The sequence below is a fragment of the Berghia stephanieae genome, chromosome 1, assembly GCF_034508935.2.
Source record: "Berghia stephanieae isolate SIO BIC M18660-M18661 chromosome 1, UCSD_Bste_1.3, whole genome shotgun sequence".
In the NCBI taxonomy this organism is placed as follows: Eukaryota; Metazoa; Mollusca; class Gastropoda; order Nudibranchia; family Aeolidiidae; genus Berghia; species Berghia stephanieae.
In genome coordinates this window covers 54862423-54879548 of record NC_088360.1, presented here as the reverse complement: position 1 = coordinate 54879548, position 17126 = coordinate 54862423, and the positions used below count along the sequence as shown (strand labels likewise).

The 17126-nt window shown below is 35.5% G+C and overlaps 1 protein-coding gene across 2 annotated transcripts in view; it reads right to left on the bottom strand.

Annotated features, from left to right (window-relative positions):
- Positions 1 to 17126, bottom strand: part of LOC144977869 (gephyrin-like) — a 127706-nt gene that overhangs the window by 106461 nt on the left and 4119 nt on the right. The window contains exons 2-8 of one of the 2 annotated variants that reach the window (XM_078923278.1): positions 16330 to 16469; positions 6213 to 6291; positions 5398 to 5455; positions 4941 to 5033; positions 2825 to 2919; positions 2151 to 2217; positions 1537 to 1686 (exon numbers count right to left, since the gene is read on the bottom strand). In XM_078923278.1, the coding sequence (XP_078779404.1) occupies positions 1537 to 1686; positions 2151 to 2217; positions 2825 to 2919; positions 4941 to 5033; positions 5398 to 5455; positions 6213 to 6291; positions 16330 to 16372 (585 nt within the window). In that variant the 5' untranslated portion in view covers positions 16373 to 16469. Of the gene's footprint in view, positions 1 to 1536; positions 1687 to 2150; positions 2218 to 2824; positions 2920 to 4940; positions 5034 to 5397; positions 5456 to 6212; positions 6292 to 16329; positions 16503 to 17126 lie in introns of those variants that run through there. The other variant, XM_078923272.1, reaches the window with a different exon arrangement.

Sequence of the window (17126 nt, the reverse complement as noted above, 5' to 3'; positions counted from 1 at the left end):
ACAGATCATACACTTCATATCAAGGAGTAGCCCTTATTCAAGTTTCATCACCACACAATTTTCCGAAATAATTTAAGAAATGTGCATAAGAAATAAATGAGTAACTTAAATTTAACTGATAAACTGTAAAATGAGTTTGTTATTTTTTTAAACTTTTTGGTACAAAGATAATCCTGCTTTTGTGATCAAAACTTACACAATTTAAAATATCTAAACTAATGAGCAGTTAAAAAATGAGCAAAATAAATGAAAAATTACCTGCTTAACCAGGAGATTCCAATATGGCCAACCTCCAGGATAAAATGATCATGTCATATCTTTACTCGATATCATGCAAATTCTACTTTTTGGGTAATAAAAGCTGTAAAATAGGGAGTTTTCATAATTAACAGGAGGCAACATTTAAAGAGGCATGATGGATAACATGCTGAAATGTGTCCGGAGTAGTTAATTATTATTAATTCTGCTTGGTGGTTCCACAAAGTAAAAAAGGGTGAAAATAAATTGTCACAAAACTATCACATGCTGTTGGCAGAAATCCATTTCCACTTTCATTTTTTAAACAACCATTCCATTCCACATAAATGCTTATTTAGATTTTTCACATACTACATATACACGCGCAGACAGATAGAGAGAGAGAGAGAGAGAGAGAGAGAGAGAGAGAGAGAGAGAGAGAGAGAGAGAGAGAGAGAGAGAGAGAAATACACACGCACACACTTTAAATATTGTTAAACATCACAATAATACTAAACGGCGGTCTAGCACTATAATATTAATTTTCTGCAATCAAACATGCTGTTGTAAATTTTAACTTTGTGACTATTTCTCGACAAGGTTAGAAGGGAGTGCAGAGTTGTGCCAGAGATGCCAATATCTTTATTATTGCTGCAAAATGATGAAATTGCTTGTCACCTAAATTGATACATGATATATAATAAATACATTAAAGGAATTGGAAGAGTGTAAAGATTTCTTTTTTTTTTTATGACACAATGTAAAATGCTTCACTAACGAATCATCCTCTCCTTCCTGGCAAACAAAGTACAGGATGGACAATGTAAAGAAATGGACAAGGATGGACAGACCAACATTGATTAAGAAAGCTGAAAACATATCTGGATGGAAAGCCTTTATTGCATATTCATCTCTCACATCTCGACAACCACCTCAGTCAGAGGATTAAGGTGAGGTGAGGTAACAAATGACCATTTATAAATTTCAGCAGATTTAAGTTTGCTAATAAAACGATGTATACATTGTATGTCTCAAATAGAAATATCTGACCCTTCCTGCCTCGTTGTTCTGCACAGCACTGGGTCAGCATCTTGTAATAAGACTAAAAAAATCATCACAAACGTCTGATGACAAATCACAGAGTGCTTATCAGTTGCTAGAGTTTGAAAGCCCAGGAGTTTTATTTTTATCTTATTATCACATTATTAGTTTGAATGCATAAAAAAGGAGGATTTTTCACACGGGTTGGGATCTGTGATATATATCTACTACTCAAAATTAAATTAGTAAATATCTTACCAGATCCAAAGAATGAAGTGAGCTACTTGAGAGGACGGACTTGATACTCTCGGCCTGCAGATTTGCATGAGTTAACTCCACATTGGATTTTTCACTTTGCAGAAGGTCGACAGCATGTGGTATACTCTCAGCAACAATTTGAAGGCACTCCTAAAATTTATAAAATCAATTATGATAAGTTTAATTTTTTTATTATTATTTTTATAAATTTAAAAGCAGTGGCAATAGCAAGAAAACTCATATAAAAATAAATTAATTCATAAGAACATCCAAATATTTTCTTTACAAATAAATAGAACCCAAATTAGCCTACAGGAATTTCAAAGTTTGTTTGTTTTTTATACTGGAAGAAATAAAGCCAGAAAATAAAAAAAATGAAAGCAAAAATAAGGCATGAGCTGTTTTATATTCCATTAAGGATTCAAAACGCTGCTTTTGTTGAGTTCGTTTTAATTTCTTTCTTATTTAAACTAACACTTTTTCTTCTATTATTGATTCACGAAATCATAACATTCTTTCAAAAATCAAACAATAAGCTTTTCATTTTTTTTTTTTTTTTGTAGACCAGACCTCTATAACAAGTTAACATGACTTAAATACATAATCGTCCTTACAGCAGATCCTTTCTTGCTTCCAGGTAAATTGATAATGAGGGTGTTGCCCCGAATACCACAAATGAGCCTGCAGTAAAGAGGGGAATTAATGAAATATGCACCTCAGGAGAAAAGAAATAAAATTTTGTTGTTTTTTTAAAAAATGGTATTACATAAGGAATCTTCATTTTATAGTCACTTATTGAATAGGGTCAAGGCTTCAATTATAATGATTATTGAAAATATATGACATAATAAACCAATTCTCCAGATTTCTCTAAGATGAATGAGCCTCATATTTATAACAATCAGGCGAGCAGCTGGAAAAGATGTCAGGTTATGGGTCTGATTCTCAGTAGACTTTTTTTTATCAGGAAATCAGAAACAAGCACCAAAATAAATGACATATTACGGCATGATCTATTTATCAAGATTTTTTGGAGATAAAAAAAAAAATAACCTACCCTGTGAATTTTTTTGATCTTATGCAAATTCTATATAAAAGAAAAACGTTTTATGATTCACTACAGTGAAAAACTAGAAATTGAATGTATTTTTTTTAAAGAAAATTTTCACTCAAAATCATTTTTCTTTTAATATCTGAACAAGAGAATACATTCAATATCCATATTTTGTAATTGGAGACCAATCTATAAAATGACAAAGCAATGGGTTATTGCTTTATCTCCACTCACCGACTCAGCATTGCCAAAGGAGTGATGTCTAAAGAACCTTTCATCATTGCAATAGTCATTCCCATAGCTTCCTTTTCGATGACAGCTTTTGTTGCCTGTTGAGAATAATTTTAACATTTTCCTTTAATATTCCTCACTTTAGAAGTCACTTTATTCCAGTAACATATAATCTGAAGTTTGTCAACTCTAAAAAAGTTTGACATATACTTCAATTTGTGTGTGTGTGTGTGTGTGTGTGTGTGTGTGTGTGTGTGTGTGTGTGTGTGTGTGTGTGTGTGTGTGTAATTGCCAAATGAGAAAGCCCAAAACTTACTTGTCGACATATCGCATTTTAAAGTTGCAATATCTTAAAAATAATGAATATTCGAATATTACTCAAATAAGCAAAGTTGAATAAGATGGACAGTTAAGAGCGTTCAATACAATATTACAGTTTGGAGTTGCATTTGGAAGAAGTTATTTGGTTTTCAAAAAATGCATTGCAGGTCACTTTGCTGAGACGGGAAGACTTCATGCTTACTCATAAAGACCAAATACAATGACAAATCGATTTCAACTTGAAGGTGACGTATAATTTTAAGTATGAGTACTGACATGTACTGTTTTTGTTTCAATAATGTGCTTATTTTCCTCTGTATTATCTCTCTTGATGACTAAATGAAGTTCAGGTGCATTTTTCAATCTTAACAAGAAAAAATGAAAAATTTGATAACATATGTTAGAAGCAAATAACTCAGAAAGATATTGAATTTCAAGATTATGTCAGAATTTTTTCAGAAATTTAAATCTGAGTGGAGTTATCACTCTTTGTTAGTCAGGTTTAGAGGGGTATTAAATGTCTGTAGTTTTTTAGTTATATATTTACATCTGTCCAGACTACTTTCACCTTTAGGTCCAGCGACTTCATTTTCCGTTTGCTTTTCTGTTGTGATGCATTCCCTTGGCTTTAAGTCTTCTCAGACCAACGAGACAAAAGAGGTTTGTTTTCAAAGTGACCCTATCTAGAGGGGTTGATGGGTTCTCCCATGATTTGTCCCAAACCGGTTATTGAGTATTCACCAGTTACTATTTTAACAGGTATTTTTATATCCACTACCCGGAGACCTGCTGAGATGGAGTATTTGTTTTCTCCTGTTGTTTGATAATCTATCCGAGGAGTGTCAAGAGCTCCAGGGCTCAATGAATGAACATTGATATACCACAGACCTGCCTACTTGAAAATTGTAAAATTCGCAATTCTCTGAGTAAAATTTCTAGCCGCTATAGTTAACTTTAAAGATCAACAATTTACCCTCACAGGGACTAAATATCACTTCAAAATAATTAAAATTATGTAGTTTGGCATAAACTTTCAATTTCAATATGTTTTAATTACCTAGAGATACTCATAAAGTACTAGAATTGGAGCCAAAATTTCGTAATTCTAAAATTTTTTCGTAATAGTAGGCGTGTCTGATATCAAGCAATCTGTTGTCATCCATCCCACTTTTGAAATGTACATTATAGTCGCATTTATAAATTGGCAAGACTTTGTAGAACAAGACACATTTACAACTTCTGACGTATTGTTATTGATAAGTTAAACAATGAGAGACACTTTTAGATCACAGAATCAAGTGTTATGGATGCAAAGTTAACGAACGCATAAACTAAAGAATTACACTTAAACTCTTGATTGTTTTTTAGATATTTTAACTAAAAAGCCACCTAACATTATGATGTCAAACTTTTAAAAACAGCACAACAGTTATATCTGTTAATTAAAAATCAAGCAGACAGCTTTCTGAGCTCATTCGTGTAAGTAGAAATGTTTTGTTGTAGTTGTTACAATTCTATAGTACACAAAATCAAAATTAAAGCATAAATTGGGCAATGGCTACAAGAATCTAAGGTCAATTATCCATCAACAGACAGGATTAAATTTCATTCTAGCCTTACACCATATATTAAGATTATCAACAAAGAGGCAGTAAATGCAATGCTACTTGGACTTTATTGAAGCTTTTGTCGTATCGATGGTGGAAACAGTTATTAGATATGTAATGAGAGAATTTAATGTTTGAAAGAAATAATTTAGTCTTGACATTGGAGGATGATAAACAATTTATTGATGTACCTCTGGTGTTACATCCCTTGGAGAGAATCCGGTTCCACCTGTGGTTAAAATGACTTCCAGTTTCAAATTGTCACACCAATGTAACAGTTTTGCCTGTGAAAAAGACATGAGTAAAAAGAGGATGACAAAAAAAAAAGAGACGTCAAAATGTTTTGTTTATTTTTGCATAGTTTTCTTCTATTGGCGTTATGAATCAACATAATTAATCTGAAACATATTTCATTTTTATTTTTATTACTAATTTTTTTTTGGGGGGGGGGGGTGGTTGGGAGTGAGGATTTTTCATCTAGTATTGTTTTGATTGTAAATAAAAAAAAAAAAAGAAAAAAGAAAAATAACCCGAAAGTTCATCCTCTGAATGAATTAAAATACAGTTTGAATCATAAAAAGTGTACGATTGAAAAAGAGTGAATACGGATCATTTGATGGAACAACAATAACATCTATAAAAAATCACCTTGATGTCATCTTGCACATCGTGAATGATGTCTTTGGTGATAACTATACCTTGAAACCTGACCAAAAAAAATTAAATTAAATCAATCGACTACAAATAATTCAACATGTCTGAGTATGAAATAAGAAAACGTTAATTATTGCTTACAAAATGTAGTCTTTCAGAGTTATATAGCACATGAGGTCCAAGTTTATACCAGTTTCTGTAGCATCAGATGGATAGAATGCTAAAATATCGCAAATAACTTTTACCAGACCCATCTACTTATTGTTACTAGGTGAAAGAGGTGAAAACCTTTTATTGCACTTGAGACCACAGCCAATTTCTAAGTTTGTGAATAAGTGTTCTTGAGATATTCTAAATCAAAATTCCTTTTATTCATCCCATAGAGGAAATTAGACTTTAGGGTCCATTCCAAAGAAAGACTGGAATAACCCAAGAGTCAGCCACAATGCAGCGCCGCAAATGGGACTAATTAAACTGTTTAATTCAAGTTGCAATGCACACTGCACATTCTATTACAGGCCAGATTATAATATCTAACTGCACTGATGGATAATTTTGTTCTGAAGTGTAATAGAGCAAAATAAAATATCATTTTCACAATCAGAAATAAAAAGGAAAAAAAAAAAAAAAAAGAAAGAAACAACTGTTTTTTGGGGGGGTAAAAATCCTTGTCACAATGTCCAGTGTGGGATTGTGCGTAGGTGTTCATGTTCAAGTGCATGTTTAATTGTATACATACATATATAAGTGGAGGGGTATCTCCATTAGATTAAGCGCAATCAATGGGGAAGAGAAATCAATGAAATTACCATTTTCCACTTTCAATAAGGCCCTTCAGGTTTTCGCCACTTTTGTCTTCAGCTTTCCCATTGTAGCATGTGTCACTAACTGTGAGAAAAAAAAATTTGATAAAATCAATATCAAAGCTTATGAATGTTTTTGTTATTAAGAGTAGATATATTTTTCAACCATGATACAGTGCCTTGTTTGTAACAGGGCAACCGCATTAAGTCCAAGAAGAGACTTTTCTTCAATATCATATGTCCTTGTTTGATGAAAATAAATGTATTTATTTTATTACTCTTCCTTCATAATAAAAAAAAATATATCACAGTAAGAATGTCTGGAGTATGTTTCTCTTGAAACAAACAAGGCATGTGACATGGTGTAATGCAAATTGCACAATAGCAAACTTCATTGATATAATCCAATTTATAATAAAATAAAATCAGTGCTCTCTGTATAAACCTCAAAGCACTTTACAAACACAGTTGGCCTTTCGGGCATTTCATTAAAGACAACATACACCACATTCATAACTCCATTAAAATAAAACCCACCCAGGCAACATTGAGTGAAACTACAGGTATTAATAGTTTACAAATACGAAAAGTCAAGCAAATTAAGATAGACACTTTTTTTTTAAAGGTGGATTTGAGCTTATTTGACCCTGTTCAACTGACAGTAGAAGGGAATTCCAAATTAATGACCCAGGTTACTGAAAAATACTATCGTCGAAACATTAAAGTTTTGTTCTTGGAACCTGTAAATGATGGTTTTCTAAGAATCTAAGCTGACGAGTTGATGTATATAAGGTGACTATTTCTTGAATGTAACATGAGGATTGTGAATTTATTACATTAAAACATAGGAGGAAAATTTTGTATTTTAGCTAGCTGCCCTGTTTTGAACTTTTTGAAGATTGTAATTCTTGTGTCAGGAAGGCCAATAAGCGCTGGACTGCAATAATAAAAATGAAACAGTATTCCATGTACAACTCCAAACTTCTTTAAAAATTTTGAGACAAGTACATGACTGTCCCCAATTTTTAAAAAACAGAGGACAATACAATATTGTTGGTTTTAGATATTGTCCACAAATGACAATTTCCCTCTTATTGATTTTTAGTTTCAATTTACTACTTTGCATCCATTGCTCAATGACTGCGCAACACCATTCAATATTATGAGATATAGCAGGTGTGTACAGTTGTGTTTCATCAGCATACATGTGATAAATCACTCCACTGGGATTGATGGCGTGTCATAATTTCAATGTGTACAGAGTATCGAGCACTAGACTAAGCCCAGGAGGACACAAAACTTCAAGGGCAAATCAATAGATTGCTTGCCATCAAACAAAAAATATTGTGTTCTATCACTTTCATACGACTTAAACCACTAAAGGACGCTGTGAGTGATTACAAAATTATCAAAAAGACTGTTACAAAGATAACTTTGGTCTATTGTGTTAATTAAAGTAACTATGAAGCCTTCCCCTTTATCCCAATAGAGAAATGAATCATTCATAATTTTCAGTAAAGCAATTTAAGTGCTATCATACTCTCTATGAACTGACTGATAATTTTCAACCAAACTATAGAAGGTGTGTTTTTAAACAATCTTTTTAAGAACCTTATAGATAAATGACAAATTTAGCATGGGATGGTAATAAATCATCAGGGTCAAGGTTCGATTTTTTAAGGAGAGAGGTGACACTTGCTTTTTTGAAGAAGATGGGTATTATTCCTTAACTAAATAATTGAATGATAATAGATGTAATAATAATCAATCTAAAATTGAGTCTGGACAGTTCAGAATTGAAGAGGATTTGTTGGGATAGGATCTAATGGACATGACTTAGGAGGAGGTGACATGATAAAAGCTTGTACTTCAGATGGACCGACTTTTTAAAATTTATCCAAAACATGGTGACAATCAAATTTTTAGCGTTTTGGCATTTCAAGCTAGCACCTAATTTTGAAATTTTGTCTTGAAAATAATTCTTAGCTACAAGGGTGAGTCGAAAAGGGATAAACTTACACATGTACTCTTTAAACCAAATGTTTAAAATTTTAATTCTGTCAAATTTTGACAAAGTTATGACAGTTCAAAATGGCTATCCCCATGGTAGCCCATCAGCAACATAAAGTTGTCATTGAATTTCTTCTTTTCGTAGAAGATACCTTGAGTAACAGTTTGAAATGCATTGGTAAAGTCAGGCTTTTTTTAACAGGTAGTGTTTTAGGTAGGTTGAACCCGAGTCGAAAAGGCAATCAGTGGAATGGCGACACCCTCTTCCCCAAAGACCAAAAATTTCAAAGCTGAGAAATTAACTGGAAAAATTATGCCAACAGTGTTTTGGGATATTACAGGTGAAGTCCTCATTGATTTCTTACCACAGAGAGCTGCTGTCAACTGAACGGTACAAATAGAGCTTAAAGCAAATGAAAGCAAGAATAGGTTGAGTTAGATCGGCTTTGGAGAAGGAACTAGTACTGTTTCTTCATGAAAATACCCTTCCACACACAAGTGCCAGGAAAAGGGAGGTAATCGCATCATTTTGATGGGCAACGCTGTCTCACCCTCCTTATTAATTCACCAGACTTGACACTTTCAGACTTTCATCTTTTTGGTCCACTGAAGGAGGCAATGAAGAAGCCAAGACAGGAGTAAAAAGTTGGCTCAAAATTCAGTCAACTCAGTTTCTACGAGGTCATTGGAGGTTGTGACAGTAAAGAAGGGCAGATGTTAGATCAGACCATCACCTGCTCTTGGGAAAGATCAAGCTCCAACTCAGAATGCATTGGACCAGATCACACACAAGAAGAAAATTCCAGGTGAATGCATTAGATGGGGAAAAGAATGAGGAGTTCAAAACTGCAATTGAGTAATAGATTCCAACCTCTAGCTGATCTCGAGGATGTCATAGCTAGCTGATCTCGAGGATGTCATAGACGGACAGTCACATTGGACAAAGATCAAGGAAGTCAACATAACAACTTGTCATGAGGTACATAAATAATTGAGAAGTCCAATGATATTGGAGCTGACTGAAAAGAGGAGAACAAGGAAGGAACAAGTGAATACAAGTTGAACAAGGGCTTCAAGATTGGATGCATAAAAGCAATAGCGGGCCACAGCTAAGGAAGTCAAAAGATCTGTGAAGAGAGACAAGGAAGCATTCATGAACAAACTTGCAGAGAAACCAAAAGCAGCAGCAACTGGAGGACACATGAGGATCCTTTATCAAACTACCAAGACACTTGCTAAAAAATATGGGAAACCAGAGGTACCAGTCAAAGATAAAGATGAGAAAACTATTTTTGTAAAAGAGGTTCAGTCTAAGTGACGGAGGTAACAGTTCAATTGCCTTCTGAAAAGACCACCATCAGACAAAAAGCCTGAAATTTTGCCTGCAAGGAATGAGCTCCCAATTAGCTGTGATCCACCATCGATTCGATAGCAGAGATTGTGGGAGGTATTAACAAGATTAAAGGGGAGAAAGCTGTTGGACCAGACCAGATTCCATCGCTCTAAAATTTGATGCTGAAAGAAATGCTGAGCCCTTCACCCACTGTTTGAGAGAATCTGGAATGACGGGATATTCCCAAAGGATTGAAAAGAAGGACTTCCTAAAGATCCACGGTTGAAATAGCAATATAAATTGAAGCTACCTCAAGGAACAAAGAACGTGCTAAAGGTCTCCCAATGACCGGGTATAGATATAGAAATTGGAGTAAAAGAGAGGAGAGGATAAATTGTCAGCTGTATGGCTATTCGGACTCAAGTCTGAATAGTCTCCCGTGGCTATAGCAGAGGGAATTAAGGGCAAAAAATAGCTCAATTGTGCAAACGAATGATGAAAGCATGAAACTTTCAGGGATTGTAAAGCACGTCAAGGGCTACAAAATGTGATAGAGAAGCACTTCCAGCAATGTCTGTGAGCCAAGAAATTAAGTGAAGAAAAGTTGATATTTTTAAATCGGCAACAATATTTATCATGGCGTCCGATGTGTGAATGCGACATATCATTGTGACAAACACGAAGCGGTGCGAAGGTAGAAGCAGGGTGGAGGGGTGCGGGTAGGTAGAAATTACCCAATCGGCTGCCAGTTTCAAAAATGTTATTTTTAGAATGGGCCAATATTGGGTCTGGCCTTGGTGGTTAGAGGGGAAACAAAAAACGTAAACCGGTGTTGACTCATTTTATAACTCTTTGTTAGCATGGATTGGTATTGATATAATCATATTACTATACACAGTTACATAGAATTATTTCATTGATTGAAATGTAATGGTGGGGATGTTCTCTCTCGCTCTCGCTCTCTCTCTCTCTCTCTCTCTCTCTCTCTCTCTCTCTCTCTCTCTCTCTCTCTCTCTCTCTCCCTCTCTCTCTCTATCTCTCTCTATCTATCTATCTCTCTCTCTATCTCTCTTCTTTCTCTATCTTTCTCTCTATTTCTCTCTCTCTCTCTCTCTCTCTCTCTCTCTCTCTCTCTCTCTCTCTCTCTCTCTCTTTCTTTCTTTCTTTCTTTCTCTCTCTCTCTCTCTCTTTCTTTATCTCTCTCTTTCTCACTCCCTCCACCACCACCACCACCACCACCACCGTGCTTTAGGCATTGATCCTTGTATGTAAAGTACTGTTTTAATTATGGCTTTACCTATGAAAATCACACACAACGAGAAATGTATTTTCTCACCATGAGATATGCAAATCGTATATATGCACATGCTAACAAAACAGATTGTGCCTTAGGTGAATGACTAGTTGATAAAATTGTGTTAACGTCGTTTAGGTCATATATCCAAAAAGATGGACATAGAAGAACCCCATCAGTGATAAATTAAGTAAACATAATATGTATGCAAACATATTATATAGATAGTACCTGATATTGAACATTGTTTGTTTGGCTGTTTTCATGCACGATGGCAAAAATTATTGGTTCAAATGACTGGAAAAAGTGTTTGATTTGCCAAATTGATTCATCTGAAAAATTGATTTGTCCAGCTAATATTAAACTTCCAAACAAGGACCAAGGATATATAACCTTTCTAGAAAATCTAAATCAATACAATTCGTTAGCTGATAGCAATGTCAAAACACATCTTAATGGAACTCTTGAAGAATTGAAATCGAACAATGCAAAATGGCATCGGTCTTGTCGAGTGAAATATAACTCTAATGCAATTAAAAGCCTCCAAGACAAGAAAAACAAAGAAGAAAAGCATGAATTTAGACTAGAAGCGAACATTACAATATCTGATTTTGATTTTCAAGATCCATCTTTGAGTATCAAATTGCCAATTGAAACAACACCCAGAAGAAGTATCAGGGAACCATGTCAAAACTCCGAGGAGAAGTTGAAATCAAACAGGACAAAGTGTTTTATATGTCAAAATAGGGCGGCCAGGAAGGCTCCATGCTGTAATGACGAAGGAAATGGAAGATAAGATACTTGCTACAGCAACTTTGATAAAATATATTACAATGATCAGCTACATCGATGGTGGTGATTTAGTAGCGAAAGAGGCACACTACCATAAACTCTGCCACATCACATACATGGATAAGGGTAGAAAATCGAAGACTCATCATATGAAGGGAAAACATTCAGGTCCTGATGAAAGTTTCGCTTTCGCAGCAGTCGTGTCTTATGTAGAGGAGAACCATAATGCAACCCACCAGTTGTCAAAACTTATTAAGAAGTTTACAAGTGAGTGCACCACTAGAGGCTGTGGAAATAACTATGCACACCCCACCCGGTTCAAAGAGCGGCTTATGAGAGTCTTTCCAAGCATAGAATTCTATTCTTCTGGACGAAATACATATGTAGCACACGATAGCAAAGTTGCTGCGTTATTAGTAAAGAATCAAAAGGAACAAGCAGATGATAATACAATGTCTTTGTGGCGTGCAGCAAAAACTATCCGACAAGACATCATTCGCAAATGCCCGCAAACACCAACAAAATGGGACATCGGGATTGGAAGTCAAGAAGGAGCAGTGCCTAACTCCCTGTTGACATTAATCAAAATGATTTTGGTTGGATCGTCTCCTTCAGAAAAGTCAGATTCCAGACATCAAGAAAGCCTATCTATATCTTATTGTGTCAAATACCAAAAATAAAAATAAAACCGGGTCGACTTTTCAAAAAAGACAATCGCAGATCAAAGAGACGCCATTACCGTTGTATGCAAGTTTTTTTTATACACACATACAAGATCAAAGAAGATAATTGACACATTATTTTCGCTAGGGTTGTGTTCCTCATAAAAACGTATGTTGTCATTGTCATCGGATATCGCATCAGCCGCTGAAAATAGATTCGAAGAGGAATAAATTCTTAGCCCAATCAATCTGAAGAAAGAAATTTTTACTGTTGCTGCTGTTGATAACATTGATTATAACCCAAGCTCAACAACTCAAAAAAACTCTGTCCACGGAACAAGTATCTCCATGTTTCAGCAATCTACAAATGATGAGTCCGGTGTTGATCGAAAAAAGTTGAATATGAATATTTCTGACGTCATTCACACAGACAGCAATATTTTATCTGATTTTCTAAAGGTCGCCCAAGAAATTGCATTTGGAGTTAAACCAAATATACCTGCAACAAACACTGCTCCATCGAACATTATTTCAAACATGACAAATGACCCTAATATGACAGAAGAAATGGACTGGCTACAACATGTTTCATCAAATTACTTGGAACAGGATGTAAAAACATGGGCTGGATTTCATTCTGAACGCTCTTTGTCTCATAATATGCCGAAATTCATCAATACAATGCTTCCGTTCTTGGAAGAACAAGCAAACAAAGGAAACAAAACGTCATTACGGATCATCACGTCACCCAGCTCGAGGCCTTTACTGTCACTATGTACGACAAAGCATTAGATTGCACAGGTGGTAATACAGCAAGAAAATAGTTATTTTGCCAAAAAGGTCGTGCAATAGAGAGACTTCCTCTCCACAAGAAGTGCATTACAGCAACACATTAAACGGGCGGCATATCAAGCTGGCTATGTTTTGAGCTCTGCAACAGAAAAAGATCCTGTACTACCATCACCTCTGGAATGGGGCTAGAAAATGGACGGAGGAAAGCTCTTACCATACTGGTCATCACAGCCGGAAGTATCCAAAGTGTGCCAACAACTTGTCAAATGTGGCTGCAAGAAAGGATGCACGTCCCGATGCAAATGTTTGCGAGCCCACTTACCATTACCATGCACAGACTTATGTCGATGTAGAGGATGTCATATCATAAATAATAAGGTAGGTTGAAAAGGTAATTTGATTATAAAGGACTATAAGGAAAAGCCAAACAAATAAAAGCCAAGCAACTTTGGTCAGGCTTAACTCTTGACTTTAAACAGTCAATATCAGGTCTCAAGGTAGTTAGCATTAGCTTGAAAGCTTACCCCGTCCGGGAATCATTATAAAGTGCTTTGAACAGTTTGGTGGATATTGCGCTATATAAAAGCTCACAGGGGATTTTTTTTTCATTGTAAAGCCACATGAATATGGAGTTGGCCGTGGATTTTGTACTGTGTAATATAATTTTCATGATTTTATTCATTTTCAAATAATATTTAATTTCGCCCTATTTGACACTGTTAACATATGCCCAGTTGAAAACAAACAACCCTAGATCTTTCAAAATGAAAGCTATAAGATAGGGAATATGTCTATGGTTGATATACAACAAAAAGTACAAGAGACAATAGGGTAATTTCGCAACATAATTAATATGTTCAGTACTAATCAGTCAGAGGGCGAATAGAATTTCCTCGATTATTCCCCCTGAATTTACTAATGTTTATATAGTAAAATATAAAATGCTTTAAAACCAACTTTTTTGTAAAATGTCAGAATGCTTCTCTATCAGATTGTGTTCTTGGTGGTATAAGGTACCTGTGTGCCAATTTTCATGCTTTCATCACCTATTTGCACAATTAAACCTTAATTCCCCCTGCTACTATTCAGATTCAACTTCCAATGCACATGGGCAATCAACAGATTATTCGGACTCAGTCTGGAATAGTCTCCCATGGCAGTATAGTTTTTGTTGTTTTGTTGGGGGTTTTTTAATGTTTTAATTTTTGATAATTACATAAAATTAATGCAAATCAAAATTAGATACCAGTAGCTATCAACAGGTAGTCTAAACCAGCTTTATTTGACGAGAAAGACAAAATCATGGATCAATTGGAAGTCCAGATAGAAATTAAAAAGAAAAAATTAAAGGAAAAGGCTATTCGGACCCGAGTCTGAATTGTTTCCCGTGGCAATTCGGGCCCCGAGTCTGAATTGCCTCCCATGGCAATTCGGACCAGAGTCTGAATTGCTTCCCATGACAATTCGGACTTGAGTCTAAACTAAATAGAACTCCGTGGCTAACCAGGGTCGAGTCTGAATAGTCTCCAATGGCTCTTCGATTCAGAATACTGCAATGCAATGCGCCCGAATGATGAACTTATCATAACAGTATCATTAGTGAAACTCTCAGTTACTATTCCGTTTGCAGCTAGGCTATAGAAACCATATTGGTTTTCCTAAACACACACACATTCATGAGTATCTCTAAGTCATAAAATACAGTATAATCACACACACCCCCCCCCCCCCCCCCCCCCAACAACCATTTCCACAACCCAAGAGCCGGCGGCTTTTTCTCTTTGATCTCGTATCGTATCACTATGTTCTCCTCTGCGTCCAGCGCCTCTATCGTTTGCGGGTAACCCCCCCCCCCCCCCCCCCCCAATCCCATTACTAATTGATCATTTTCTCTCCGTATTCAACCAGTGCTTATTTTATTAAAAGGCACCTAGTCCAGTATTATCTAATAATATTAGTATGAGACCTATATTAGTACTCTGCCCCTACCCCAGTGGCGGGGCTCTATTGCATGGTTTGTAGCCAAGAATCGCCTCTATTTTTATATTTAGAAATAAAACAGCATATTTTTTTAATGAAAAAAATTAAGATACTGCCTTTTGTCAAAGCCCCACCCATACTGCCTTTAAAATAAAGCGCTCAAAGCCCAAAGTCATATTATTCGCCTTTACCTGCACTTTTTCACGGCTGCAAATGGCAATATATATAATGTAGATATGTCATGCATGTATCTTTTGCAACATGCTCATGGCAAATCAAATAAATCTTCAAATCATTACACAATGACACTCTTTTATCTATGCGAGGGCAAATTGATTGTTAACGTTATCAATAGCAACTACAATTGTAATCTTCCAAAGACCACGAATATTTAGATCTATGTTTTGTTTGTTTGTTTTTTGTTTTTAAGGCGCTTGCAACACATTTAGGTCATATCAGCGCCAGTAAAAAGGGAGAAATTGGATAGTAAAAAGTTCTAGAATAACAATTAAAAAGTACCCAAGAAAATGTAAGACAAAGGGGAATAATAGATCACCGCTTTTGAAGGTATAGTCATCTTCGAGAGTTCTAAAACGTGACTTGCTCGCTCACTCGCCCTCCTACCGACTGACAACTGAGAACGAGCAGCTTCCCCCCACCCTAACACGCTTCACTTTCGACCCAGTTTCCACTTCCGACACTTCCTGTGATTGCGCAGGCGCATTGTGGCAGGAGTCCGAATTGCCACGGGAAGCAATTCAGACTCGGGTCCGAATTGCCAAAAGTAGCAAAAGTCAGTCAAAGCAACTGTGGAATACATGAAAAGCTTTTCTAACAACATAACATGATGTCCAAATAAAATCAGGATAAAAATAAATAATTAAAAAATTACATAATATGATGGTGTAAGTGTAAGACAAGCAGCAATCTTTCTACAGTCCAAAGGTTATGAGCTGAGTCAGTGTGATATGGGCAAAACTGAATTTCTTCTGAAATCTTTTTCTATTTCTTTATCAGTTTCACCCTCTGCCTGGCCTTTTCGTTATTGCCAGACAAGTGTCTGCGAATAATAATTTTTCTTTATTGGCAGACAAGTTTGGCAATAACGACAGCCTAAAGGTCGAAAGTAAAAGTAAGAAGTAAGTAAGGGCAAAGTCAAAGAGACAAAATTGAGTTGCAATTGCAGTTTACGGCAAATAATCGGTGTTTAATTATGATACACGCGTTCACTTAATACATATGACAAATTGATGTACTTACCTGTAAGAATACCAATTTTAATAGTGCGATGTAGGTCAGACATTATTTCACTCCTTTTAAGGGTCTCTAGATCTGCTCACTTTCCAGTCTTCAGTTCGGTAGGTAACCACTCAATACAAGACTTCTGATTTCGAGGGGTGCTTTGTGTTGCAGATGAGAGGTTGTTCGAATGATGGTTGAATACACAATTCGGATTATAGTTATACATCATTATTATTCATAAATGGGGAAGGGGGCCATTGTTATTGTTATGCACCAGACCGATTACAAGGTGATTTATCTTGTCTGTACATCAAGGATTTAAGCCTTTTTTTTTCATTCCTATCACAACTGATATTTTGATATGTTTATAAAAAGCGTGTTATGCTATCCTATTGTCAAAAGAACACGCAGGCGTGAGGGGGATGAATAAATAGAAAAATTATATAAATAAAAGAAAGATTAAGAGAACATGAAAATCTATTGGGCGGGCCCTTCTTGACAAAAGATTTAGATCAAAATCTTTGTGTGTGTGTGTTTGTGTGTGTGTGTGTTTGTGTGTGCGTATGTGTGTGTATGTGTGTGCGTGTGTGTTAAGTCAAGAATTATATAGTAACAAATTGTATGTTGAGAAGAAAAGTATGCGAGCTTGTATTCTGTCAAGAGAAGAATGTGCTTTAAATTCGTTGGGGCTGCCCCAGAAAGGTGAAATGGAATACATATTTGCAAGTGCATAATACAAACTTATGAGCTCTGCCTTCATGATATCATGAAAGGAAATGAGGTTCATTTCTAGAGAAGAGTCAACATCGACGTGT